The sequence below is a fragment of the Phoxinus phoxinus genome, assembly GCF_949152265.1.
Source record: "Phoxinus phoxinus genome assembly, chromosome: 5".
NCBI lineage: Eukaryota > Metazoa > Chordata > Actinopteri > Cypriniformes > Leuciscidae > Phoxinus > Phoxinus phoxinus.
The window spans coordinates 3,160,881-3,187,595 of NC_136880.1; the positions used below are offsets into that span (position 1 = coordinate 3,160,881).

General features: G+C 38.4%; 2 protein-coding genes across 3 annotated transcripts in view; one reads left to right on the plus strand and one right to left on the minus strand.

The window, feature by feature from the left end:
- LOC306998031 (NACHT, LRR and PYD domains-containing protein 3-like) overlaps nucleotides 1-26,715 on the plus strand; it is a 72,963-nt gene that overhangs the window by 25,843 nt on the left and 20,405 nt on the right. For both annotated transcript variants that reach the window (XM_079611761.1, XM_079611762.1), the window contains 5 exons: nucleotides 867-1,062; nucleotides 1,156-2,986; nucleotides 5,531-5,701; nucleotides 6,455-6,628; nucleotides 10,526-10,696. In XM_079611761.1, the coding sequence (XP_079467887.1) occupies nucleotides 867-1,062; nucleotides 1,156-2,986; nucleotides 5,531-5,701; nucleotides 6,455-6,628; nucleotides 10,526-10,696 (2,543 nt within the window). The remainder of the gene's footprint in view (nucleotides 1-866; nucleotides 1,063-1,155; nucleotides 2,987-5,530; nucleotides 5,702-6,454; nucleotides 6,629-10,525; nucleotides 10,697-26,715) is intronic.
- On the minus strand, nucleotides 24,049-26,285 carry LOC306998043 (E3 SUMO-protein ligase KIAA1586-like). Its single transcript, XM_079611780.1, has 2 exons — nucleotides 25,061-26,285; nucleotides 24,049-24,903 (listed from the first exon to the last, which is right to left on the minus strand). The coding sequence occupies exons 1-2, from the start codon at nucleotides 26,276-26,278 to the stop codon at nucleotides 24,205-24,207; spliced, it is 1,917 nt and encodes a 638-aa protein (XP_079467906.1). The 5' UTR covers nucleotides 26,279-26,285; the 3' UTR covers nucleotides 24,049-24,204.

Genomic DNA, 26,715 nt, shown 5'->3' on the forward strand with positions numbered 1-26,715 from the left:
TTTATATAAGACATAAGGGAGAGAACGGATCAGCAACAGATCTTCATTGCATCTCAGTCAGTTTCTCTCTCTCTGCCTAAACAAAGAGCTTCAGTTCATATAGGCTGAAACATGTGGTTTCCATTAACATAGCATAGGATGTATATATTATGCTGGTAGAAAAAAACACTGCATACATTCCATTCAAGACACACACTCTCCAAAATCTCCCAAAGTCTCTCTCACTCATATATGCATTCAAAACGGTATGTGAACAGTATGATTCATAAAACACAAATGAATACAAATTATGAATGTATATAAAAAGTATAAAAGGTATAAAACAGATACGTAATACTTCTGATTATGAATATTAATAAAAAATAATAATAATAATACTAAAAACAACATTAAAAATATGAGATGTAAGTCTTCACGCGGGTTCTGACATTTGTGCAAAGTTTCAAGAGTTTTTGAGCATGTTAAGGCCCCCAAAAGTGCCCAAAAGGTAGTAAAATAATAATAATAATGAAGAAGAAGAAGAAGAAGAAGAAGAAGAAGAAGAAGAATAAATAATAATCCTAAGAAAAACAATAGGGCCTTCGCCTTTTCAAGGCTTGGGCCCTAATAAAGAAGAATAATCCCAAGGAAAACAATAGGGCCTTCGCCTTTTCAAGGCTTGGGCCCTAATGAAGATGACTTGACTTGACTTGACATTTTTCTTGATAACTTATTTTTCATTTTAAAGGCATTTTAGCACAACATTTTTACAGAATTTTTAAATTTACATGTATTATAATTATTGAATAAATAGTGTTGACCAAATGTAGATGTACAATCTGGCTTAAATTGTGTTACTCTGTCTTTTCTCTTACTTTTGTTTGTAGGATCTCGAGAGCAAAATAATCACATTTCTGAGGAATGAACTGGAGAAGTTAAAGAAAATATTACAAAAAGAGAACACACAACACTTTGTGAAGGACTTTATTGAGAACAGATCCAGTATCAAAGAATCAGCTCTTGATCTCACACTACATTACCTGAGAGAGATGAAGCAAGATGAAGCTGCTGATGCTCTAGAAGGTGAGAGACTCATGATCATCTGTCAGATTGTCTCTTATAAATGTAGGAGAGAAAATAAGACTAACACTATCTATGTTCTGTTCCTGTGTTTAGATGAGCTGTTCTTCATTCATCAGCTGAAATGTGGCCTAAAGAAGAAGTATCAATGTGTGTTTGAAGGAGTTGCGAAGCAAGGTGACTCCACACTTCTGAATAACATCTACACAGATCTCTATATCACTCAGGGTGGCAGTGAACAGGTCAATACTGAACATGAGGTGAGACAGATTGAAGTGGCTTCCAGGCGTCATGAAGCACAAGAGATACAGGTTGAATGCACACATTTGTTTGAAGAGCCTGAACAAAACAAGGAGATCCGAACTGTACTGACAAAAGGAGTCGCTGGCATCGGGAAATCAGTCTCTGTGCAAAAGTTTGTTCTGGACTGGGCTGAAGGAAAAGAGAATCAAGATATCAGCTTCATATTTCCTCTTCCATTCAGAGAGATGAACTTAAAGGAGACAGAAAAACTAAGTTTGATGGACCTTATAACTCAATTTTTCCCAGAAACAAAAGGACTGAACCTTACAAGAAGGAATCAGTTCAAAGTCCTGTTCATCCTTGATGGACTGGACGAATGTCGCCTTCCTCTGAAGTTTGATTGTAATGAGACGTGGCGTGATGTATCGTCACCAGCCTCTCTGGATGTTCTCCTAACGAACCTCATGAAGGGAAATCTGCTTCCTTCTGCTCTCATCTGGATCACCACCAGACCAGCAGCTGCCAGTAAGATTCCTCCTGACTGCATCGACCGGCTGACAGAGATACGAGGATTCAGCGATGCACAAAAGCAAGAGTACTTCAAAAAAAGATTTACTGTTGAGGATCAGGCCAACACAATCATAGATCACATTAAACAATCAAAGAGTCTCTTCATCATGTGCCACATCCCCGTCTTCTGCTGGATTTCAGCCACTGTTCTTCAGAACATTCTGGAGGAGAAAAGAAATAATGATGTGAAAAACACTCAGGCTGATGAGATCTCTAAAACACAGCAGGAATCAAACACTGAAGACACTCCCAAGACTCTGACACAAATGTACACACACTTTCTCCGCTTTCAGATCCAGCAGAGCCGCCGAAAGTATGATGGAGAATACACACCAGATGTTTCCTGGGATAAAGACGCCATCCTTTCACTGGGGAAACTGGCATTTCATCAGCTGGAAAGAAGCAACCTGATCTTCTATGACACAGACCTGGAAGCCTGTGGTCTTGACGTCTATAAGGCATCAGTGTACTCAGGCATGTGTACCCAGATCTTTAAGGAGGAAACAGGGATCGTTCTTGGGACCATGTACTGCTTTGTTCACTTGAGCATTCAAGAGTTTATTGCAGCCCTTTATGCACATCTGTTTCTAGACATCACCAAGACAAGTGTGTTCGATCATGAGTCTGCAGAACCGGAAAACAGAAATGAAACCATGATTGATTTTCTCAAGACTGCAGTGGACAAGGCGCTCGAGAGTGACAATGGACACCTGGACCTTTTCCTTCGCTTCCTCCTCGGTCTGTCACTCCAGTCCAATCGACGACTCTTACGAGGTCTGTTGACTCAGCAAGACGGCAATGACCAGAGCAACAAGGAAATAGTTCAGTACATCAAGCAGAAATTAGAAGATGATCTTCCTGCAGAGAGATCCATCAATCTGTTCTACTGTCTGAATGAACTGAACGACCAAACTCTGGTGAAAGAGATTCAGACCCACCTTAGCAAAGGAAGTCTCTCATCTGGTGACCTTTCACCTGCCCAGTGGTCTGCTGTGGCCTTTGTGTTGTTGACATCAGAGGAAGAGCTGGAGGAGTTTGAGCTTCAGAAATTCAAGAAATCAGACAAGTGTCTCATTAGATTATCGGCAGTCATCAAAACCTCCAAAAGAGCTCTGTAAGTCTTTTAATATATTTTGTCATGTTTAGCTCTCATCTAAAATGCATTTATCTACATTACTCTATAGTGATTACCCATCATAAACATGAACCTATACCTGTAAAGCCTGACATCACGCCTTTTTTTGTGTGTGTAGACAGTTTATCAAACCTTAAGACAAAATATAAAATACCATGTAAAAATGTTTGCATGTTTGTTTTGTATCATATAATACACCATATTTGTATGACTTATAGAATATTATATATATAAAAAATATATATATATATAAAAAAAAAATATATATATATATATATATATATATATATATATATTAGCTCATACTCATATTGAGGAAGAAAAAAATACATATTTTATTCATATATCCAAACTGGGGGAAATAATGTAATTTGGTACAGATGTTATTAATATAAGTTAGATGAAATTCTGAAAGGTTATAGTATAAAACATTGAGATTTTTATAAAACAGGCTACTTAAATAAAGTACTTATATATTACCACATCATATATTAGTTGTCCCTCTGTTTCTCCCAGTAATTAGATATTTTAAATGTTTATTTCTATGAGTAATTCTGTAGTTTAATGTAATATTATTTTAATGCAATATGTAGATCAAGAGATTTACAAATAAACATTTATCAAAAGCCTGTTGTATCATATCTGATGTACACATTTTAAGATGTTTTTTCTACAAAAAAAGTTTTTTATCGTTCAAAATCTCTTTTTTTCATATAATCTTTTTGAATATATTTTTCTAATTTAGTAATTAAGTAAAATAATTATAAATTTCATTTCAGCAATTGTTAAGGATGCTTTTTTACTATCTTTAAATTAATTATATATCACCCATTGGCCACCCTGCTCTTAAACATATCTGAATCAGCCATCGATTGACATTAATCTTGAAATATTAAAAACAAATACAATTTCTTAGGTTAAATCATTAAAGATTTTATGTCAAAGAGACAAGTACATGTGAATGGAGGCATTTTTAGAATTATAGTGAAAGGCCTTTAACCCTCTGGGGTCTGAGGTGTTTTCTGGGTCCTGGAGGTGTTCTGACATACACTGACATTTGAGCTTATTTCTGTTAATTGTGACATTTTCATGGCTAAAGTCTTATTACACTGTATTCAGAACAAATTATGCTACAATAATATGTCAGCAGCTTGTATGTGAAAGTTTGTAGTTTTGAGATAATAACTTTTATGCGTGGTTTGTGATTTTTTGTTGTTGAAATAATTGTCACTGAAATAAGGTCATGAAACCCATACTGATTATTTCTTCACAAGACTTTTGAAAATTGTATCACGTAGCCTAGAATATTTTAATCAAAATCATCCTGCATACTCATTCAGATAAAACAATATATTGATTTAAAATTTGTAAGTCATGTCTTGTGTAAGAAAGCTGTATGCGAGGTAGGCGTGAACCACCCATGCATATTGATGTGATTCACACCTGAGAAAGACAAAGTCCCATAATGGCCCTATCAGGTGCTATCAGGCCATATCATTATGAGGAAACTTGCACAAAGAATGAAGAGTGAATTTAAAAAAAGAATGGCTTTTTGATTTTTTGGATTTATTTACAACACAACATAATCCAAAGATACACAACAATGGACAAAAAAAGTACATTATTGAACACACTAATCCCACCTTTGTGCTATTCCTGAAACATAGTACATACCTGTCATTTCCATATTGTTTGATTTTTCATTTTACCAAGTCAGCAGGACTCCATCAGTGTCATCTAGTCCCTGTAAAAAACAAACAAAAAAACAACTGAGAACATATAAATATATTCCTTAGATGTTATGAAATGAGATTGGCGTAAAAACATGAAGCCTATGTTTGGCGCGTTTTGCTTTTCAAAACCCAAACCCACAAACCCAACCGCTCCAAACTATGAAACATTATTGCTAGCACATTATAAACATCCTAGTTTGAGCAGATATCAATGAACACAGCATTTAACAGTAAACACTAGTCTAAACATTATAATATGCATCATAAATTTCATAGCCTAATTTTATACCATGCTGTGTTTGATTATGAACATAAAAATATCCTTGTGTTGTATAGGCTATATTTATTTATCATTGAAAGGTTGCCTACCTGTCTATAGTTCATATTTCAACATGTTTCCATCAATTTCATAAATTTTAGTCAGGCACCAGTTAAACTATGTGAAGTTAATATTGTTGAATATTAAGTGTCCCCAACTAAGCAAGACAGAGGCAAAAGTCGCAAGAACCTAAACTCCATCAGGTGACATAAATAGAGAAAAAATCCTATAGCTATAAAAGCTTTACAGAAATATTGTTTTCAAACATGCTTCATTTTATCTAGGAAATTTGTCACTGATTAAATACACTAATGCACAGGATATAGTAGTTTTTGAAGATGAATGCTAGTTTAGCCTCTGTGCTGTATATGCTGTTTATGCAACAAAATAAATGTAAAATGTATTTAATATTTGTATATAGAAAATGTATTGTATGTGTTCCATCTAATTCTGTGTTGTGATTTATTGTAGGTTGAATGATTGTAACTTAACTGACAAAAGCTGTTCAGCTCTGGCTGCAGTTCTTGGATCAGACACCAATCTGAAAGAGCTGAACATGAACAATAATAATCTGCAGGATTCAGGAGTGGAGCTGATCTGCACTGGACTGAAGAATATAACGTGTAAATTGGAGATACTGAGGTAAGTTGAGCCACAGGAGTCACATGACTAGAGTGAGGTGCGATGACTGACAGGACGATGCCGGAGGCAAAAGCGCAAGAGAACTTTTGTGAAAAATTCAAAGATCTTTTATTTATTTGTTACAACGTGGGTATACCATATGAATCCTGTCATTTTGCTATTTTATTGTTGTTGTTGTTTTTTCATTCATTTTGTTCCAAGAAAAGGAAAGATCTAACATTAAATATCAGAATAAGAGCTACAGATCCAGAGGGCCATTGGCAAGTATCTTTTCTTGTAAAATAAGTGCTCCACACGGCTCTGGGGGGTTAATAAAAAAGCTAGTTATTTTAGTCGATACAGTTTTAATTAAGGATATTTTTCTTACACAAACCCATCGCTTCACTTCAGAAGGCCTTTATTAACCCCCCAGAGCTGTGTGGAGCACTTTTATCATGGATGGATGCACTTTGATGGAAAAATATACAGCCATTCACTGCCATTATAAAGCTTGGAAGAGCCAGGACATATTTTTAATATAATTCCGATTGTATTAATCTGAAAGTAGAATGTCATATACACCTAGGATGACTTGAGGGTGAGTAAATCATGGGCTAAATTTCATTTTTGTGTGAACTATCCTTTTAACAAGACAACGAATAGGGACTTCCTTATTGTAAAGGCGACTGGAAGAGCGAACATTCAGATTTATATTGTTCAGGTTTAACTGATTAATCAGCATAATTAATCAGAGTGTTTTCCTCTCTGTTCTAGACTCTCTAACTGCAGTGTGACAGAAGAAGGTTATAAAGCTCTGGCCTCAGCTCTGAGATCAAACCCTTCACACCTGATAGAGCTGGATCTCACGGGGAATGATCCTGGAGAATCAGGAGTGAAGCAGCTCAGTGATTTACTACAGGATCCAGACTGTCAACTGAAGACACTGAGGTGAGACGGGATCTAATAATTAACTAAATTAGTTATATGACGGCTAAATATTCATAACTAATATATTATTTTAGCTATACAATTAGCTTGACAATTTGTTGCATCAAAATGATCAAGATCAGAGGGTTGTTCCATAAAACAAGATTAGAATACAAGCCAGGCTTATTTTGGTTAGTCAAACTTATTGTCGATTGATTCTTTTTCATAAAGCAAACTTAAAATAGTTCAAACTCAGTTACTCTGGCAACTTATGCTGGGAAACTAGCCTGGTCCAGGGCAGGCTAACTGTCAGGCTAAGCCTCAGTTGTTGCACAGATCCTCTAACACTGACCAATAGGAACACAATGACTGATATTCTCTCATACCATTATTTGACTTTATTAACCACTATCAGTCCAAAAATAATTATACAAGAAAATCAACTTAAATAAGGCTACAATGATAAATGAGATAATATAGACCTACACACGTGTTAAATTGTATATGAAATGTTTGTTATCGTTGTTATATATACATCCTACAGTTTTTCTTTTCTTACTGGCTGAATGTTTTGTGCCCAAGATTTAATTAGATAGTTTTAAAAATTTATGAATACATTTCTCTCTGGTTTTAATTGGCAGCTGTAGTACATTTTTATGGTTATTAGAAGAACATTAGAACATTACAATCTAAAATAGAATAAAAAAGCTTATTAAAGCAGAAGTTAAAATCACAAAATTTACAATTTACAAAAGCACAGATTACATTTTAACTGGTAAGATGAATCTGTGCTTAGTAATTGGACTATATTAGACTTGATTTACCCCATTACAATAGTCCATTTACAGTTATTTCTATCATAAAAAATACACTTATTTGTAGGTTTAAAATTCTAAATAATGCACATCTAATGTCCAACAACAAATGTTTTAGCATATATATATATATATATATATATGTACTTTATTATGTCTTTCAATTCAAACACATTTAGTACAAATGTACAGTTAAAGACATAATATTTTCCCCCAATAAATCCTTCTTATTTTTCCTTCTACTTTTTTTCTTTCGTGATAATACCCACCAACACATAATTTGAACAATAACCAATAAGTACATAGTTAGACACTTTTACATATGAAAAAAGGGGAAAAATTAAACATTCACATATTTATATCAAACTCTTATAATGACACATAATTCCTAATAAGTTATTCAAGTAATATTATTTAAATATCAAATATTAAATAATTAAATAAATAAAATAACAAATAACTAGAATTAAAAGGGAGGGAATGTTATTTAGTTATAGGCTAATATGTATTCCTTTATTTTATGGAATATTCTTTGATTTTAGAGTTGCACATATCTTTTCAAAATGTATACTTTTGCTCTTAATTTCATGTTATCCTCTCCATAATGTACCGTATAAACTAAATCCAACCAAACATTTTTGCTTTCTCCAAAATAAAAAATAAATTGCTTTAAAAGCTGAAATTCTCAGCATTTTAAATAAGTATAAGTCATCTTTATTAAGTAGCTTAGGTCCTAAACCCAAAACTATATTTTGTATCTTTATTATATTTGGTTTCTTAAATTCTTCCCTGAATTACTTCCGTTTAATTTTTATTATTATTTTAAGTATAAAATATAAGTGTAATGAGCTATAAGTTCACTGTAACTTATCCAACATCCTAAAGATAAATTATTATAATTAGAAGATATTTCTGGTGTTATAAAATATCGCATAGCCTATTATTTTTCCAAGCAAAATGTATATATTAGTCAGAATTATCGCACTCCGATTTGGCGCACAAGCGCGCAGCAGCGCTCGTTCAATATGAGGTTTAGCAGCAAAATGGAAATATTTGCTTGATTTTTCTAAGATTTACAGATGGAGAATATTCCTGTGAAATGTAAGTTTTGCAAACACCATGTTTCAAACGCATAAAACGGCACAAAATATATGCAGTTTGATGGTGGATCGATTTGATCTATGATCGACCTCTTAGGGCTGCTTAAGAAACGCGTACACACGCAGTTATCTAGACTAGATCAACCTGGATCAAATTAGTGGGATTGCGTGAACTTGAATGACCTTTTATGAAACCGCTTTAGCCCCAACTTATTTGTTAGGCTCATTCAAGTCGGGTTTTGGAGTTTAATCCCTGCTTTTCTTGCCGTCTTTAATGGAACAACCCTCAGATCAGATGCTGCAGCTTCTGTCATGATGATGATAAACGTCAACACAGTTTAGTTGTGATACGAGCTAAAGGTCAAATAGACATTATGGGTCAGTATATGGGCTGCTATTCTGGAGTATACCTTGATTATTGAAATGAACAATTTTATTTTTGTGCACACTTCTCATCAAAATTCTAGATATCCTTTTAGTGTAATAGTTTTCTGAACACAATAGTTTTGCATCAATCCCAGATTCACTGCATCTCTACAGCAGGTCTATGAGTCTCCAGATGTTCACAAACATGCAGTTTCACAGTCAGTTTTCTCTGTGCTGACGTTTCTCACTTCTCCTGCTTAAAAGCCAGAATTAATTTCTCTTAATTTCACACTCTGTATTCATACTGAAAACCATGATCTAGTGAGCTTTTGCCCTTCTGCTCTGTGATACATTTCTGTTCTTATGCAAGTAAGTAAATTATATATATAAAGCACATTTAAATATAGCAGAGCTATCCAAAGTGCTGAACATAGTAATGAAAAATAAATAAATAAAAGCACAGAAACGTAAAACCAAACAGTGAAACAAGGATATTAAGAATCAAAACGCCAGGGAATAGAGATACGTTTTAAATTTTGATTAAAAAATGTAAATGGAAGGTGCAAGGCGGATGTCCAGAGGCAATTGATTCCATAGACGGGGGCGGCAACTGAGAAAGCTCTGTCTCCCTTAGTTTTTAAATGGGAGCGGGGGATAGATAATAGAGCCTGGTCAGGAGATCTTAATCTGGAAGAGGACAGAAGAGTAAGACGATCTGATAGATAAAATGGTTCCAAACTCTCTCCTGACGTCATCAAGTGGAGTTCTGCCAACTTCTTAGACATGGCTCTTAGCTGTTTATGCTGTATCCTCCTACGGCGTCTCCGATTTCTCTTCCTCTGCTTTCTTCTCTTAGTCGTCTGCAATATATACTTTATCTGGTACATTTTCATTTATCATAAAACTATTTCTAATATATAAGTACTTTCTACTCTAAATCAGTTAACACATACATTTCATGCAAGTAAGTAATTTTCTTAATAATAGTGAAATCACATGTTCAACATCACTAAAAAGGGTTACATACATCTATCTTAGCAAAAGCATTATTACTATTTAGGTTACATCACTTCAAAGCAAATCAAGCATTAATCAAGGCAGTCTAATTGCAAAATCATTCTCTATATTAACAATTCTTACTAAAAACCATGATCTTGCCCTTCTGCTCTGTGAGACGTTTCTGTACTTATGCAAGTAAGTAAGTAAATTATATATATAAAGCACATTTAAATATAGCAGAGCGTAGGTGCTCTAACCCAAAAGTGCTGAATATAGTAACAAAAAATAAATAAATAAAAGCACAGAAACGTAAAACCAAACAAAACAAACAGTGAAACAAGATTTTAAACTGAATTCTAAAATGAATCGGGAGCCGATGAAGGGACGCTAAAATTGGGGTGACATGATCATATTTCTTTGTTCCCGGTCAGCAGCCTTGCAGCTGCATTTTGTACCAACTGGAGGCGACCAAGTGATGACTGAGTTTGCTTTAGGACTGAGTGTTGCTCTAGTTTCCTTCAAATTTATATTTATTTGTGTATTTAAATTTTCAAAGAAAAAAAAAAAACATTTATCGTGTCAATCTTTTTTGTAATGCAACAGACATTGAGTTGAGAACTGAATTGACTCTTCTGCAGGTTTGTGAGTCCTGCTGCAGAGGAAGCCTGTCAGTATGTGGATAGAGCTGTGGGTATAAACCCGTTACTCCAGAGAAAGCTGAATCTGAGTGAACATAAACCAGGAGACACACGAGTGAATCAGATCGCTGCTCTACTGCAGGATAAACACTGTCGACTCAACACACTGAAGTGAGTATTGCTCATTTGTTTACTTTACTTTTAGTTGTAATGTTAGCTGATGATGATATTTCCTCACTTGTTTGAGTCAGAGCAGTTTTTTCCTCAGCGTAACAAAGAGCCACAACAATTTAAAGTAATAAAATTAAACAGCAAATTAAATACACAATTAAAACGTGATATCAAGCTTTAAATATTTGGTTAAGACAGACAGTTGGATCATGGGTCAATAATTATTTCAGTAACTGTAGAGGCAGAACAATGTTTTTGTAACATCAGAACTGTTCATAACTGCTTTCAATTCAATGTTTGTATTTCACAAAATGTAAAATATCTAATTTTGGTATATCTAAAAATAAATATCTAAATAACTAATAATTGAAGAAGTGCATTTTAAAAGTCTGTGATCAGTGTCTGCCTGTAATAAGATCCACTGAAGGCAAGTTGACTGAACGCTAGTGATGAGCGCTTTCGAAACACGCTTCATGAAGCTACGAAACCTTTACAAATCTTTGGTTTCAAATCAGTGGGTCGGAATGTGTATCAAACTGGCAAAGTCACATGATTTCAGTAAACGAGGCTTTGTTACGTTATAACTGTTTCAACACATTTCAAAATGTCAATGGTTCACCACTGAGGGGCGATGATCTCTGTGAACCCATGAATCATGCAGATTTACTGAGATTAAACAAGTGTTTGTGAAATATTGTAAATATTAAAGTTATAGCTTATTTAGAGAAATCAGCCGAATGGTTTAGTGCAGGCGCTAACGGCTCCAAATATGTATCTCGTAATTTACCCCACTAATAATGTCCATAATGTTACCAAACTTCTATATTAGTGCAAATAAGTTCCGTACTCACAAACTTCCCAATGCCTCATTTTATAAGTACATCATAAGTTTATTAAAATAACACTTGCCTGATGGGTTATGCTACTGCTAGACCGGACGTTGACGTCACTTCGGTGAGTTGAGAAAAGTCAGTAAAAGTCCCTTGCAGAACTCACCAGTGTCATCACACTACATCCTTAGGCTTTGCTTTCTGCCAGGACTTTTACTGACTTCAGAACAGTGAATCATTTTGCCACGAAATTGGTTTAATTGATTTGAAGCTTTGAAAAGCTTTGTTTGTATTCAAATAAACGTGAACAAAACTAAAAAAACAAAGACTTGACTGAGAAACATGAAGGTCACCAACAGCAGTCACAGGGAACAAAGCCAGACAGAAGACAATGGCAACATGAAGGCAGGGCCGTACGCAGGACTTTATAAAGACTGAGGTCCCAAACTTGATGTTGCTGTGGGGGTTCGGGGGACATTTGTGATTTTCCTGATCTACACATGTGCAATTTAAGGTGTTTGAAGGACAAAAAAAAACACCCAAAAACACCTTGTTTTTGGGGTCCTTGAGATGTTTTGACATGCCCTGATATTTGTATTTTTTTCAGTTGCTTATAAACATATTAATGGCAAAGGTATAATTACACTCTATTTAGCACGAACATGGCTATCATAATATGTGAGCAATATGTATGTACATGTTTGCATTTTTGAGAGAATAATGAGAGATAATGTCCTCATTCACACCTGAGAGAAGACAAAGACCTGCTAATGCTGCATACTAATGAGCTTTCATTCAGGTGTCACTGAGCCACAAGATAGAATGCAAAGACAACACACACACACACACATATACACACACACACACACACACACACACACACACACACACACATATATATACATACACACACACATATATATATATATATATATACACACACACATACATACATACATATATATATATAAATAACTACAGAATTGGTTCAGAGTTGGAAACATCTTGAAAAAAAGTGTATTTTTCCACAAACTTTGTATTCTTGCAAATTGTATAATATCCAAGGTAAACATTTCTAGTAATTGTGCAGTTAATTCTCATTTGTATTTTCAGAAAGTTTTGGATGTAGGCTATCCTCTCCCCAAATTTGTCACTAATAAAAAACAAAAATAATTTAAAGAGAAGGCTTATTGATCTTTTAAGATTTTGTTTGCACCTTGTAAATTAGGTTTTGATGTGGCAGTAAAAACTTTATAATCCATCCAAAACGAAATGTTGTCTTTCATATTTCGTCTGTAACATATTGTCTTTTATAGGCTAATATATATTAGGGCATAAATGTTAATTTGCAGTTTAATATGTTGCTTATACAAAGACATTTTATTTCAACGTATTCAGTCGATTTTTACTCATCTCAGTAGGCAATATAGATAGTTTCATTCACACACAGACACGCGTGAGCTGTAGTAGCTAAACAACAACAACAACATGTGTCTGTGCCGTTCATTCATTCAAACACAGAAACGCGCGAGCTGGAGTAAACAACAGCATCTGCCGTTCATTCATTCAAACACAGAAACGCGCGAACTGGAGTAATCAACAGCATGTGCCGTTCATTCATTCATTCATTCAAACACAGAAACGCGCGAGCTGGAGTAAAAACAGCATGTGCCGTTCATTCATTGAAACACAGAAACGCGCGAGCTGGAGTAAACAACAGCATGTGCCGTTCATTCATTCAAACACAGAAACGCGCGAGCTGGAGTAAACAACAGCATGTGCCGTTCATTCATTCAAACACAGAAACGCGCGAGCTGGAGTAAACAACAGCATGTGCCGTTCATTCATTCAAACACAGAAACGCGATTCAAATTTAAACAGTCTTTTGCGGTTTGCAGACACCATTTCATTTCGCGATTAGAACAAACCACTCACTGATCATCTGCAGCTGGATCCGTTGTTAGGCTACTCCAGCACGTTTGAGGTAAAATTTCCAGGATTATCACGATATTATTATTCCTCACAGTGAGTGTGTTGTCCAGCTGTTGTGGGCGTTGACTGGTTTGCATGTGTTGCTTCAGATTATCTGCGTCTGAATAGCGGCGCGCTCTCGATGGGCGTGTCACATTAGCAGATAATGAGCTTGCCAGAACAATAATGAGAACGGAAGATCTCTCGCTCTTTATATATAGATTACATAAACAGAGAATATTTGTTTTAGTTTTGAATTAGATAATTTAAAACTACACACTTAGGCCCCGTTTAATGGGAAAACGCTGATATTTCTCTGCGTTTTGGCCTGTCATTTACACGAAAACGCCGTTTTTATCCCAGAAAACGATCATTTCTAAAAACTCCGGCCAAAGTGGAGATTTCTGAAAACGCCGGTTATATGTTGTCGTGTCAACTGGGAGAAACGGGGTTTTAGGTTCTCTCTTGTCGATTCTGAGGATTCTGATTGGCTTGCATGGCTTTATCCTTCTCCCTACACTGCCGCCCATAGGTTTAGCATAGTTATAAAGGCGCTCGACGGCGTATTTATGCGGGTTGTGTGCACGATGTTATTATTGAAAACGGAGGGGGAGAAATATTCGTTTCTCTAAATACCCGGCTATGTGTAAATGTGGCCTTAAATGATTACAGAGATATATAGCTCATGTCTGAGTGAATAGTATTCGCTGAGTTTTGTTTGAGTTAAGAGATTAGCTTCAGAAAAAAAGTTCACGGAGACGGAGAGGCAGAAAGCACTCCCTGTTTACTTTCTTTATTTTACAAAAGCACAATGTTTTATTTCGATTGTAAGTGGACACATAAAAAAGTAGACATTTAACAGCTTATTTTTTCATATTTCTTAAGGCTGTATGACCAAAACTGACGGAGTATTTTAGGTCTATTTTGCTGCTATGTAAAAAAAAACGAGCAAAACGCGCCCGCGCGTTTGCCGACCTCAGAGGGTTAAATATTGCAATAAATGATCCACACTACAAAATTGAATGCATAGATGTTATGCTTATTGTGGACAAAACACAATCACTTATTCCAAACAGGAATGAGAAATGATTCAATGATTATTTTGCATAGATGTTACATTTCAATCAAACGCCAAGGCAATCCTTCTGTGTCCAGAGGCATATGAGCAATATGTGTGAGCATCAAAGATCAGTTTCAGCAACTTGTTTCTTTCCTGAATTAATCAATGTTTTTGGACTAATCGGTTCAATTAATGGTTCAGTTGCTCACTCATAAAGACAGTCACGTGTCGCCCCCTTCTGGCTTAATGATGCAAGTTACACAGACAAGTGGAGTAATACAGTGAACAGTCCCATTGCTGATACTGGTGAAGTATTCAAACACATTCGAGGTATACAAATATATATTTATACAATAATACTATTATGGAAATATATTTAATAGGTGCTTGTGCTGTTAAACTGAGTTTATAGTTTCCCTTGTTATAGCGAAGAACATAATATCTGTGTTAAATATGAATCCATTGTAATAATGATAATCTCACCCTGGGCACAGTATGCAATACCTGCTCTTCCTCTCTCATCTTCATCACATTCTCTCTTTCTTCTTCTCTCAGTCTCGTTATCTTCACCTGTATATCTTCCCTTCCCAAAGCTGAGCTTTGATTGATAGTCTTTGCAAACTGATTATTTCATTCTGTTGTTCATAACTTCTATCGTAAAACAGCTGTTTAGTTTCGCTGCTTGCATCCTATCTCACACTTTATGGCCGTTAACTGAAGCGGGTCGTGAAGCGGTGCTGGAATCCGCGCTCGACTCGCAGCTTCTGTGAACATAAAGCCTAGTGTTGGGTCCGAGTCCACCTTTGTCGAGTCCGAGTCGAGTCCAAGTCCTTAACAACCGAGTACAAGTCCGAGTCCAAAGAGGGCTGAGTCGGACTTGAGTCCGAGTCCTTAACATCCGAGTCCGAGTCGAGTCCGGCCGAGTCCACAAAGATTTAAATGATTTGAAATTGACCTTTCACAAAGACCCTTTATCCTCTGAAGGGTTGGACTAAATTAATGAATGCATTTTTAACCTGTTAGCCTTCAGCGCCATTTTTGAAAAATCCCCAGAAATTGCATTCTGAACCTAAAACAGATTCAGTTAATTGACCCTTTGTCCTAAAAGCACAAGCATGATCTCATTTGAAAGCTGACACCTGGCACTTTATTGGAAATGTAGAATGAATTATTGTCATAATGAAAAAAAAATTATGAATAGCTTCAAAGTTGTGTAAGTTATTAGAAATTTATTTTTATGAAACATCTTCATGAAAATTAAATTGAAGTTGGCCCGTCAGCACTCTAGAAATGCACTCCAGCTAAAGCCACATGTCTGACCATGTTATATTTAAAATTTGAAGGTGATAAGTCTAAAACTCTGTATTTTGTTAAATGTTTTTCAAGATCATCTCAAATGACTTTATTTTGAATTGACTCTAAAATGCAAACTTGTGTTTATTGTCATCTATTAGCATCTATTCAGTCTATTGTCTCTATTTTTTTTGTGGTGCAAACGAGCCCCATTCAGTGTCACTCTCTCCTGCACTCATTCACACCTCTCCAGCCGGCTTATGGCCATAAATATTCTTTTCCTTTGTCTCCATTATAATGGCTAACGATCTGGCTATTCACGCCGTTTCACCCCCTAATTTCTTTCATAGTTCTCACCTTTCACATTTATAACTGTATCAAATGCCTTTCTTAAATAAAGAAATATTTCAGTAAGCATTCCGATTTAGAAAAAAATCATAAAAAATAACAGCTAGATGGCAGGTGCAACTAGAGAGCTAGCTAGCATGTTAGCTTAGCACACCATCAATACACGACAATTTATGAGATTAAAACCGTTTTTGTGCTCCAAACTTACTTTAAAGCGCAAGTCGAGTGTTTTAAATAATCTTCTATGAGCTTATTTGGCTTCAGAAAAGAAAATCAGACAGAAAATAAATGAGTTTATGTTATTCTGCACTATTGTAAAGTCTATATAGATTAGCATTACATTATACATATAATCTATTATTATAAAAATACCTGACATGGCTCGAAGAACACAGGTAAATCAAATATCATTGCAATCATGTTTATTGTCTTCAAAACATCTTTATCTGCATGTTACAACGATCTCTGAAAGCTAGCTGTGTTTATGTAAGTGACGTCCTGGAAGGTCACATGGTAGGGCTCTTCTTCATGTGCAGTGCATCCGTATATGGATTATTCTGTGTATCTCTGGCGCCCTCAGTCTTCTGTATGGTTTGAAAACACAGTACATCAGAGTATCCAGCGCGCATATGATTACATGGACGCATTTTGATATAAATTCAATAAATATTATTCCTGTCTATAGAAATCTGATGTAAACCTATGAGAATATATCAATATTTCTCCAAATCTGCACATTTTTGAGCCAAAAGCCCTGAGGAACGTTGTTTTGTCACGCGTTCTCATGACAACACCACCGGAGTTTTTTTATGAATGGACGCGCTGATGCTCATAATTCACATTAAAGGTATCGACTCATTTTTTCATTACATAAATCCTGACACAAATTAAGACATAACTGTCACTATAAGTTTCTCAGAATACAATAGTGGTCAAATACTGAAACGTGAGACTTATATATTTTTAATGATGTATAGTTTGTCAAGGTAATAACATTAAATCTGATAGTAACTTTGAACTATTAAAAAAAAAAAACGCTTCAGAGCGTCCTCGCTCTGGTGAAGGCTAACAGGTTAAACAAATAAGAACAATTTACACCAATGATCCAGTTCAAAAGTTTACACCCCTTGGCTCTTAACGGATGCTTCCTTCTTGTGCATCACTAAATGTTTGCAGGGTTTGTAATAGTTGTGAATGAGTCCCTAAGTTGTCACCAGTGTGGAAATATGGATCTTACAATCATAGTCACTGCTAGTAAGGAGTCAAATATGCAGAAGATGCTGGAAAAGCAAAGAATGTTGTAATAGTCACCTATTCTGCCTTCATGTACAGATTTTTGAGGTGATGGTAAACATGCTTTGTGGTATTGTTTTTCCTTCACATGTAAAGAAAAAATAATCAACTGTTGTGTCAAATGCCTATGATGTAAGCACGGATGGTTATAAGGACTTTTTCTTTGTTTTTTATTATTTTTTGCCACCGGATAACTTTCAAAAGGGAGAATGGGAAGTGACGTCGAAAAGAGTACTCTGGAGTGCAATCGGGGAAGCGGTCGGAGTTTAGCGGGCTCTGAGTATGTGGCCTGAGGAATTCAACTGACTTTTTGTGGATTAAACGCGGGCTTTTATGGACTACTACAGCATCCCGGCGGCTAAACAGACTGGCGAGTTTGCGTGAGTTTATGGAGGAAATGAGTTGACTGCGGCGGCTCGCCACGCTTCACCCGGTATCTTTTTGTTTTTGTTTTGTTTTTCCCTTCTCTTCGCGGAGGACATCTAGTTCAGTCCGGACAATTTATGTTTGATTGAATGAGTATTTTGATCTGCTGGGACATTGGGTTTCTGGGGTTTAAATGTGTGTGAAATTAATTGAGTTGTTTGTTTGATGTATATCGGAGCGCGGCCGCGTCTCCAGCGCTGAATATCTCTGTGTTGCCCGACGTGTATAAACCTTATATATCTGTCAATACACGTTGTTGAACCTGATTATTGTGGACTTTTCGTTAATGTACAATTATTTTAAGTTTATACACGTATGATTGATCATTTATTTTGTTGATTTAAGGGGTTTCGTAACCAAAAGTAAGCTAGTTACTGTCTGTAATCACCCCAGTAGGTATCAGATCCGCCCGTTACCTTATGTTTTGCGTGATGTACTTTTCCCTTACTCTTTTAGTGTAAGGTAAATTGTTACAGAGTGGTGGTCCGTACGGGGACGGGATTAATGAGTTTTGGTATTGTTGTTAATGTATACCTGCTTGTCCTACTGTAAAATAGTGTTAAGTAATTGACTCTGGGTTTTCATTACAAATATCTTTATGTTGGTACCTACTGTGGGAAAAAAGAAAATAATAATAACAAGGAAACACACATAGGTTTTGAGAATTCGACTTTTCGGTTGAATGAAATGATATAGGCAGTGTAAAAAGGAGAATTACATATATAGCTTACTAAGGTTACATATACATATATATAGTCAACAGTACATTGCACATTCACTCACATTAATACATTGATTCTAAAGGAGGACACAGCCTAAGCTGCATTACATTATTTACACTCCCTTGTTGGCTTAGTTGTTCATACTATTAATGGCTGCTCCAAGCCAGCAGGGGACCGATGTGGTAAGCGATGTGCACCAAGAGGATGGAACCTCTCTTATAGACTGGGAACCAATAACCAACTTTCCTGAGGAAGCTGACCCATACCGTCACATCACTACTAGACACAATCAAAGTGGTATCACAGAAATAACCACCCTGTTGGACTCTTTGTATTTAAATCCGCCAGGAGAAGAACAACAACCACCGCAGGATGAGGATGCTGAAGGAGTATCGATGGTGGAACAGATCCAGGAACTTCAGTTAAAGGTGGATACCTTGGAAAACCGTCTCAAAGACACAATTTACAGCACCCTCAACAGGGAGGAGGGGCTCAGAGCAGCTATGGAGACAATGGTTAAGGAGGCTAAAGAGTATGTTGACATTAAACTGCAGAGATTTGATCAGGTGGTCGTGGACTGCTTAAAGCGAAGAGATAAGCAGTGGGGTGAAGAACTGGAAAAGACTCGCAACAAAAGTCGTTCCTCTTGGAGGCCAGCTAGTTTCTCCACACCTGCCGTGTTATTATCTACCAATCGGCATAGGTCTGAAGGGGATGTCACCCTTCCATCATCTAGTGCAGCCATGGCCAAACCCCCTATTAGAATGGAGTTTCCCCAGTTCGGGGAGTCGAGGGGTTCTACTGATGTCACTGATTTCATTGAACTGTGTGAGAACTTTCTCACCCTCAGGCCACTGAGTGACATTGAGCTCATAGGCACACTCAATGCTTTTCTAAAAGGTCCTGCACGGAGCTGGTGGTTGGCTTCCCGAGGCAAGATTGCCAACTGGGAGGAATTCAAGAGAGGTTTCCTTGAGGCTTTCTTGCCCACTGACTACCAGACAGAGATTGAGGATCAGCTCCGCTCACAGGTGCAGTCACCCACCCAGTGCCTTCGGGATTTCGCCTACGATCATCGAGCACTCTGTCTGAAATGGAGACCAGATATGGAGGAAGACGAGATTGTGCGGCGCATCCTTAATGCATGTAACCCAAGGTTGGCCTGTGGGCTGCGGGGCATCGTGTCTACCGTGGACCAGGTGGTCAAGGTGGGGTCGCTTATTGAGAAGGATTGGAGTAACTCTAAGGATTATTGGAGTCGTGTACAGCAGTCCCACCCTTCAGACCGCTCTTCTAAAAGACCTAGCAAAAAACCTAAACACGGTCAAGGCCGGGGACATAGTGCGGACGTAGCCACCGTTTTCGGTATTCCAACTATCCTGGTGGTGCCAATAGCCATCCGAGGCTCCAATGGAGATGCTGTCCTTGATTCAGGGTGCACGTACTCCTTGATGAGTAAAACCCTGTGGAACAACATAAAGAAGGCAGGGGAGTCACTGAGTGCGAGTGAAATTCCAAGATTTATCATGGCAAATGGGCAAGAGAGTAAAGCTATAGGGACGACCACCTTGCTCCTCTCCCTTCATGATGCCCATGTCACCGTCTGCATACATGTACTCAGTGATGATCAACTTTGCATGCCCTTGCTGCTGGGCTTAGATTTCATATGCGCCAGCCAAATTGTACTGAAGCCCCACCTGAGGAAATATGTGATGCCGGGTGGAAAAGAGTATCGGTTCTTGCCCAAGAGGCGTGAAGCCTTGTGGTGGAGACATGCAGAGCTTACAATTAATTTTTATATGGCAGTGATGGATGATGCCCTTTAACAAACTTCCTCCCGTTCCACTTTTTGACGCACAGCCTGAGCTGGTTAGACCACTGTTGCAGAAGTGGCCAACAGTTTGGACAGATGTCACCGGTGCTACGGACGTCATAAAACATAAGATCTTGACTACAGATGAACTGCCAGTGCGGAGGAGAGCCTATAGAGTGTCACCACAAAAGCAAGCAGTGATCGAGGAACAGTTGAAGAAAATGCTAAAAAATGGCGTCATAGAGCCTTCCACTTCTCCTTGGGCCTCCCCAGTGGTTTTGACGCCTATGAAGGATGGGACGCTCCGTTTTCCTGCGTGGACTTCAGGGGACTTAACGCTAAAACACACCATGACGCTTACCCAATGCCGCTGATTCATGAAATCTTAGAGTCAATGCATGGAGCAAAGTATTTTAGCTCGCTTGACCTACAGAGTGGGTACTGGCAGGTGGCCATGGATGAGGAAAGCAAACAAAAAACGGCCATGATCACACACCTAGGCCTGTTTCAATTTAAGGTCATGCCGTTTGGTCTGAGAAATGCTGGTGCCACTTTTCAGCGGCTGATGGAAAACGTTCTGGGTGAATTGAAGGGTAGAACCTGTTTTGTTTACATCAATGACATTATTGTCTTCTCCAAGACTCAGGAGCAGCACCTGGATGACCTGGAGGCGGTGTTTAAAAAACTTCAGCAGGTCCATCTAACTCTTAATGTGGCGAAATGCCACCTCTTGCAAACTCAGCTCACCTTCCTAGGACATGTGGTCTCAAGGAAAAGGCGTGGAGATGGAAACGGCAAAGGTGGAAGCAATCATGGCTTACCCAGCCCCAACAGATCTGAAGAGTCTCCAGAGATTCCTGGGGTTGGTGGGCTGGTATCATAAGTTCATCCCCCGGCTGACAGATATTGTCGCCCCACTTAATAACCTCAAGAAAAAAGGGGTCAGTTGGGAGTGGAATGCGGCGTGTCAGGCCGCCTTTGAACGCCTTAAAGAACTGCTGCAGTCCCCACCAGTGCTGGCTCAGCCGGAGCCGCACTCTGGCTTTCAGGTGCACTGTGACTCCAGTGATGTGGGTTTGGGGGCTGTTTTGATGCAGACAATCGAGGGTGAAGACAGAGCCATCTCGTTTGCCTCAAGAGCTCTCCACTGTGCTGAACTGAGGTACTCCACCTCAGAAAAAGAGTGCTTGGCTGTCGTCTGGGCAGTGGAGAAGTGGCGTCATTACCTTGAGGGAGAGGCATTTGATGTGTACACTGATCACAGTGCACTGGCTTGGGCATTCAACTGTCCCAAAACGTCATCACGGCTCACAAGATGGACTTTGCGTCTGCAGGCATTCACCTTCCGAGTGCATTATAAAAAAGGGTGCTGTAAAGTAGTACCGGATGCTCTGTCCCGAGTCCATCTCCCACAGGACGGGAGGGTATGTGTGGTAGTTGCAAAATCTTACTGGTCCGATCTACCCAAGTCGCTTCAGGACATTGAAAAAGCTCAGCAGACAGACATCGTTTGCCAAGATCTTGGGCACACCATCGGCCAGCACTCTCCTGGTCGCCTCCATTACCAACAGCAGCAGGGAGTGTTATACCAGGGTGTACCGTCTAAATATGGCGGATTCAATTACCAGCTGGTTGTTCCCACTGGACTAGTTCCAGAGTTTCTGTCTTACTTCCACGACAGTCCGTTGGGTGGTCACCTGGGAAGGATGAAGACCCTCCTGAAGATCCTGGATGTGGCATGGTGGCCCACGGTTCGCAAGGATGTTTGGAGCCATGTTCGAGCTTGCCATATCTGTCAGCAGTACAAGGGTTCGAATGAAAAGCCAGCTGGTTTTCTCCAGTCTACTGAAGTCAAAGCACCAGGGGAGATGATAGGAGTGGACTTTATGGGGCCATTTCCTCTCAACAAAGCCCGGAATTCAGTGTTAATGGTGGTTGTTGACTGTCACAAGTAGCCTGTGACCTATGACTTTTATTTTGAAAGGACTGCTGAAGTGCATGTACACCCACAAACTGATTACAATAATACACACACACAATCTAGATGCCGGCAAAATAACATCATATATACTAGATGTGTGGTTATTTTTCTGTTTAGGTGGTGTAATAGGCCCTCTGCTTAGTTCCATGGTTTTGTTTGTATAACTTTCTTTTGTTGGTTGTTTGTTTTGTTTTATGATTTAACATTCAAAGAAACCACACCAAACTCGTTTACAAATGTTAACAGTTTATTTCCCCTGTAACAAACTAGCATATACACACGTAAAATACTGTTGTACTCACATTGTGGGTCACTTTTCAACTGGCAAACCCATGTGCAGCGACGGCTGCCATTTTAAACCTTCTATTTGCCCATTAGGAAGGACTCTTTCATTGTCTGTGACATCACAGGGGGAAATCAGGGAAATTATCATTTCTCAGGTATTATTCTTTGCAATGTTCAGGTATCGCTTTGTAAGTTATAGTGTGATGCATGGGTTGCATATTAATACCATTTGTTTAAAGTATTTGTGTAATTTTATCCAGGGTTCGAAATGACTTAGGACTCTTGGGGGGTCCCCTAAAATTGAATTATTAAATTATAAAAAATTCTGAAGAATACCTTGCTTCACTATATACTGTAGGCAAAATTATATGGACCAATGTTGAAGGTGGGATAATAGTCTTGGGATGTTTTTCATGGTTTGGGCTAGGCCCAGTATTGTAGTGGTGTCTGGAGAAGTGGCTATAATATAACTGGTAAACCTATAACTCTGGAGCAACAAAGTTACAGTACCTTAAATAAATCGAATCCCTGACATGACAAAGTGAATAACAGGTAATTCTGTCCTTGAGCAAGGAAGTTAACTCTAAATCCACCAGGTGTGCTCATTATGGCAGCACCATGCACCTTCATGGATTTCTCATCCCTTATGTTACATTAAATGTAATTTGTAAAACAACTGGCCGCTGGATAGAAAAATAATGATGTCTGAAAAGACTGTACCTACATTAGATGGTTTACTTTGTTTCAAAGTAGTCAATCCATAACCTGATCTAAAATATTTAGGGACACGTAAAAAAAAGAAAAAAAGTAATATATTCTAACATGACTAAAAGCCATTAAAATGACAATAATCCAATAGTAACCACATTATTCAAAATCAACATGTCCAGGCACATTTTATTTATTTGTCTTAACTAGTTCTCAAAATTAAAATGAAGAAAAATATTACTTAAGAAATACAATTTATTATTATAATATGAGTGTTAAAGGGATACTTTAAAGTGAAAATTCTGTCATCATATACTAACCCTCATGTGGTTTTAAACCTGTATGAATTTATTTCTTCTGCTGAACAGAAAGGAAGATATTTAGAAGAATGTCAGTAACCAGACAGTGTCTGGTCTCATTGACTTCCATAGTATTTTTTTTTTCCTACTATGGAAGTCAATGAGACCAGACACTGTCTGGTTACTGACATTCTTCTAAATATCTTCCTTTCTGTTCAGCAGAAGAAGAAAAAATTCATACAGGTTTGAAACAACATGAGGGTTAGTATATGATGACAGAATTTTCATTTTAAAGTGGAGTATCCCTTTAAAAACACCCCTTCAAGTTATCATTTTCAACACCAAACATGTTGTTTAAATCCTTTCTTGCTGTCTTTTCAGTTCAGAACAGTATCTCTACAGTTTTATTAACACAACAGACTAAAGTATGTACTAAAGTCCAGGTACTGTAGAGACCTTTAAAGGAGTATTGTCTAACATCAACACATAATGGACCACAGTGGTCTGTCTTCTCTCTTATTATTTGCTTCCTTTCCTGCCTTCTTTGCAGTAGACAGACAGTGCCCCTCTTTAAGCCAGGACAGCACAAAAGGCTTAGGGTCGAACATCTCCAATGGGGGTGCATTAATGTTGACGAACAAGACAGCTGAGAGACTTCTGACCCTTAGGCGATTTCTTGTCTTACTGGCTGTATCATTCATGGCAGAAAAACCTCGTTCACACTCTGCTGAAGTTGCTAGATATGTTTGGCTTGCAACTATCAATCTTCTTAAGGTCTTCCCACTTTGATCCTCTTGCAGTTTCCAGGAACGGAAATCTTCAACAGCCTCTCTGGTTGGTTCACCCAGATCCTTTGCAAGTTCATGTATCTCCTTCTCCCCATACAAGATCAGTTCATCCCTTGTTTTGGGCCAGTTGTGAGGGTCTAATGGTTTTAATGACTTTGTGAGTTCAGAATCTGGAAGACGACTAGACAGGTTGTCGATCACTGCCTGAAAGAACTGAAGCTGATTGATCTTCTCTGTGCTTTCCTTCAGGGCTACTCCCTTAAAGGTTCCCTCCATCAAAGATTCTTTTGCTTCTCTCATTGACATTCCCCCATGTGTCTTCATGGCATCCAAAACCTCCATTGTCAGTCTAATGTCCCGGCTGGCATCTGTTAGGGAGGTACTCCTCTTCTGAAATGTATATATAAAGGAGATTGTTAGATTTGTATGACATGAAGTATCAATCTAAGTTATCTAACCATACAGTAAATGCACGCTACAAGCTATAGTTTTGTTAAACCACCATAGAACCCATGTTATACTGTACAAAATATGACTAGGTACTCACTTGCAGTTTCAGTGAAAGGCTTTTAAGTTCCTGAAGCACATCTCTCATGGTGGCTAGGTCTGTAACAAAGCCTGTGCTGGTCAGTCTGTTCAGCATCCCAGTGTACTTCTTTCGCTCAGCGTCAGTGTATGTGCGATCTTCGGATGCTGCTCTCATCTGCTGTGCAAGAGCTGGGAAATCCTTCCAGACTGCCTGCACTGTGCTGTAACTGCTGGCAACCCAGCGGATGGTAAATATTTTCCCAATTTTTAGCAGGCTGATATGAACCGCAGAGGCAGCTTCAGACAGGAGCCGTGCATTCTTGGTAGATTGGTGATACATTGTGTACAACTTTGATATAAAATGTTCAAAGTGGTTACATCCTGTCACACATTTTAGGGAATCGTGAACTGCCAGCTCTAGTTTATGTGCAAGGCAATGCACACTCTTAAGTGAAGGGAAATCTTTCTTTAACCTTACAATGAGGCCACTGTCTTTTCCTGTCATTACTGCTGCCCCATCTGTGGCAATGCTGATGAGATGATTCTTTAAATACTCATCATCCAGGTTTGCCATCATCAGACTGTTCTTAAGTGCCTTGTATACATTTTCTGCTGTTGTTCCCTCATCAAGTGCAACAAGGTCAAGGAATATGTTCTCCACATCCCCTCTACCTGTGACATCTGCTCTTATATAAATGACCAGATAATTAATGCCATATGTGCTGCTTTCATCTACTGTAATACTAAGGAGAGAACCGTTGTTCTTTATTTTAGATATCACAGTTTTTTTCATCTTAACAGCCACATGTTCTATCATGTTAATGCATGCATGATCTGACCTGTGCAATTGGCCCATTTTTGCACCATTTGTTTCCTGCAAAGAAACCAAGCAGCTCATTTTTGTAAATGCCAGCCTCTCCTTCGCCACAAAATATGCAGTTTTTAAAGCATTGGCAGTTTCTTCAAATAGAGAAGCAGTAACTGTTGCAGCCATGTTCGGAAGGACTTCTTTTTCTCTCTGTTTCTCTATACCTAAAGCCTTTTGATGGGCTAAACTGTCTCTATGTTTATAGATCTTCTTGCGCATAGCCCGAATATTAGATCCTCCCACACCACCACTAATCCATTCCTCTGCCATCTGAACACCCTTCTGTGTTGTAAATAGCCGCTTTGCCTCCTTGCAGGCTGTGCATCCTAATTTGTTATCTTTCACGAATAACCAAGGATACTGATCCATCCATTGTTTAAACTGGGCTGTGCTGGGCTGTGCTTGACTCGGCTGGGCGATGCAGGGCTGTGCTGGCTGCACTGCGCTGAGCTGAGCTGGTCTTGGCTGCACTGCGCTGCGCTGAGCTGGTCTTGGCTGCACTGCACTGCGCTGCGCTGAGCTGGTCTTGGTTGCACTGCACTGCGCTGAGCTGGTCTTGGTTGCACTCCACTGCGCTGAGCTGGTCTTGGCTGCACTGCACTGCGCTGAGCTGGTCTTGGCTGCACTGCGCTGAGCTGAGATGGTCTTGGCTGCACTGCGCTGAGCTGAGATGGTCTTGGCTGCACTGCACTGCGCTGAGCTGGTCTTGGCTGCACTGCACTGCGCTGAGCTGGTCTTGGCTGCACTGCGCTGAGCTGAGATGGTCTTGGCTGCACTGCGCTGAGCTGAGATGGTCTTGGCTGCAC

What these genes read in the sequence shown, in the direction of transcription:
- LOC306998043 (XM_079611780.1), bottom strand. Translation starts at nt 26,278, where the DNA reads ATGGATCAGTATCCTTGGTTATTCGTGAAAGATAACAAATTAGGATGC. An exon ending in GCCTTTCACTGAAACTGCAA is followed by an intron (nt 24,904 to 25,060) that starts GTGAGTACCTAG and finishes TATACATTTCAG; the next exon opens with AAGAGGAGTACCTCCCTAAC.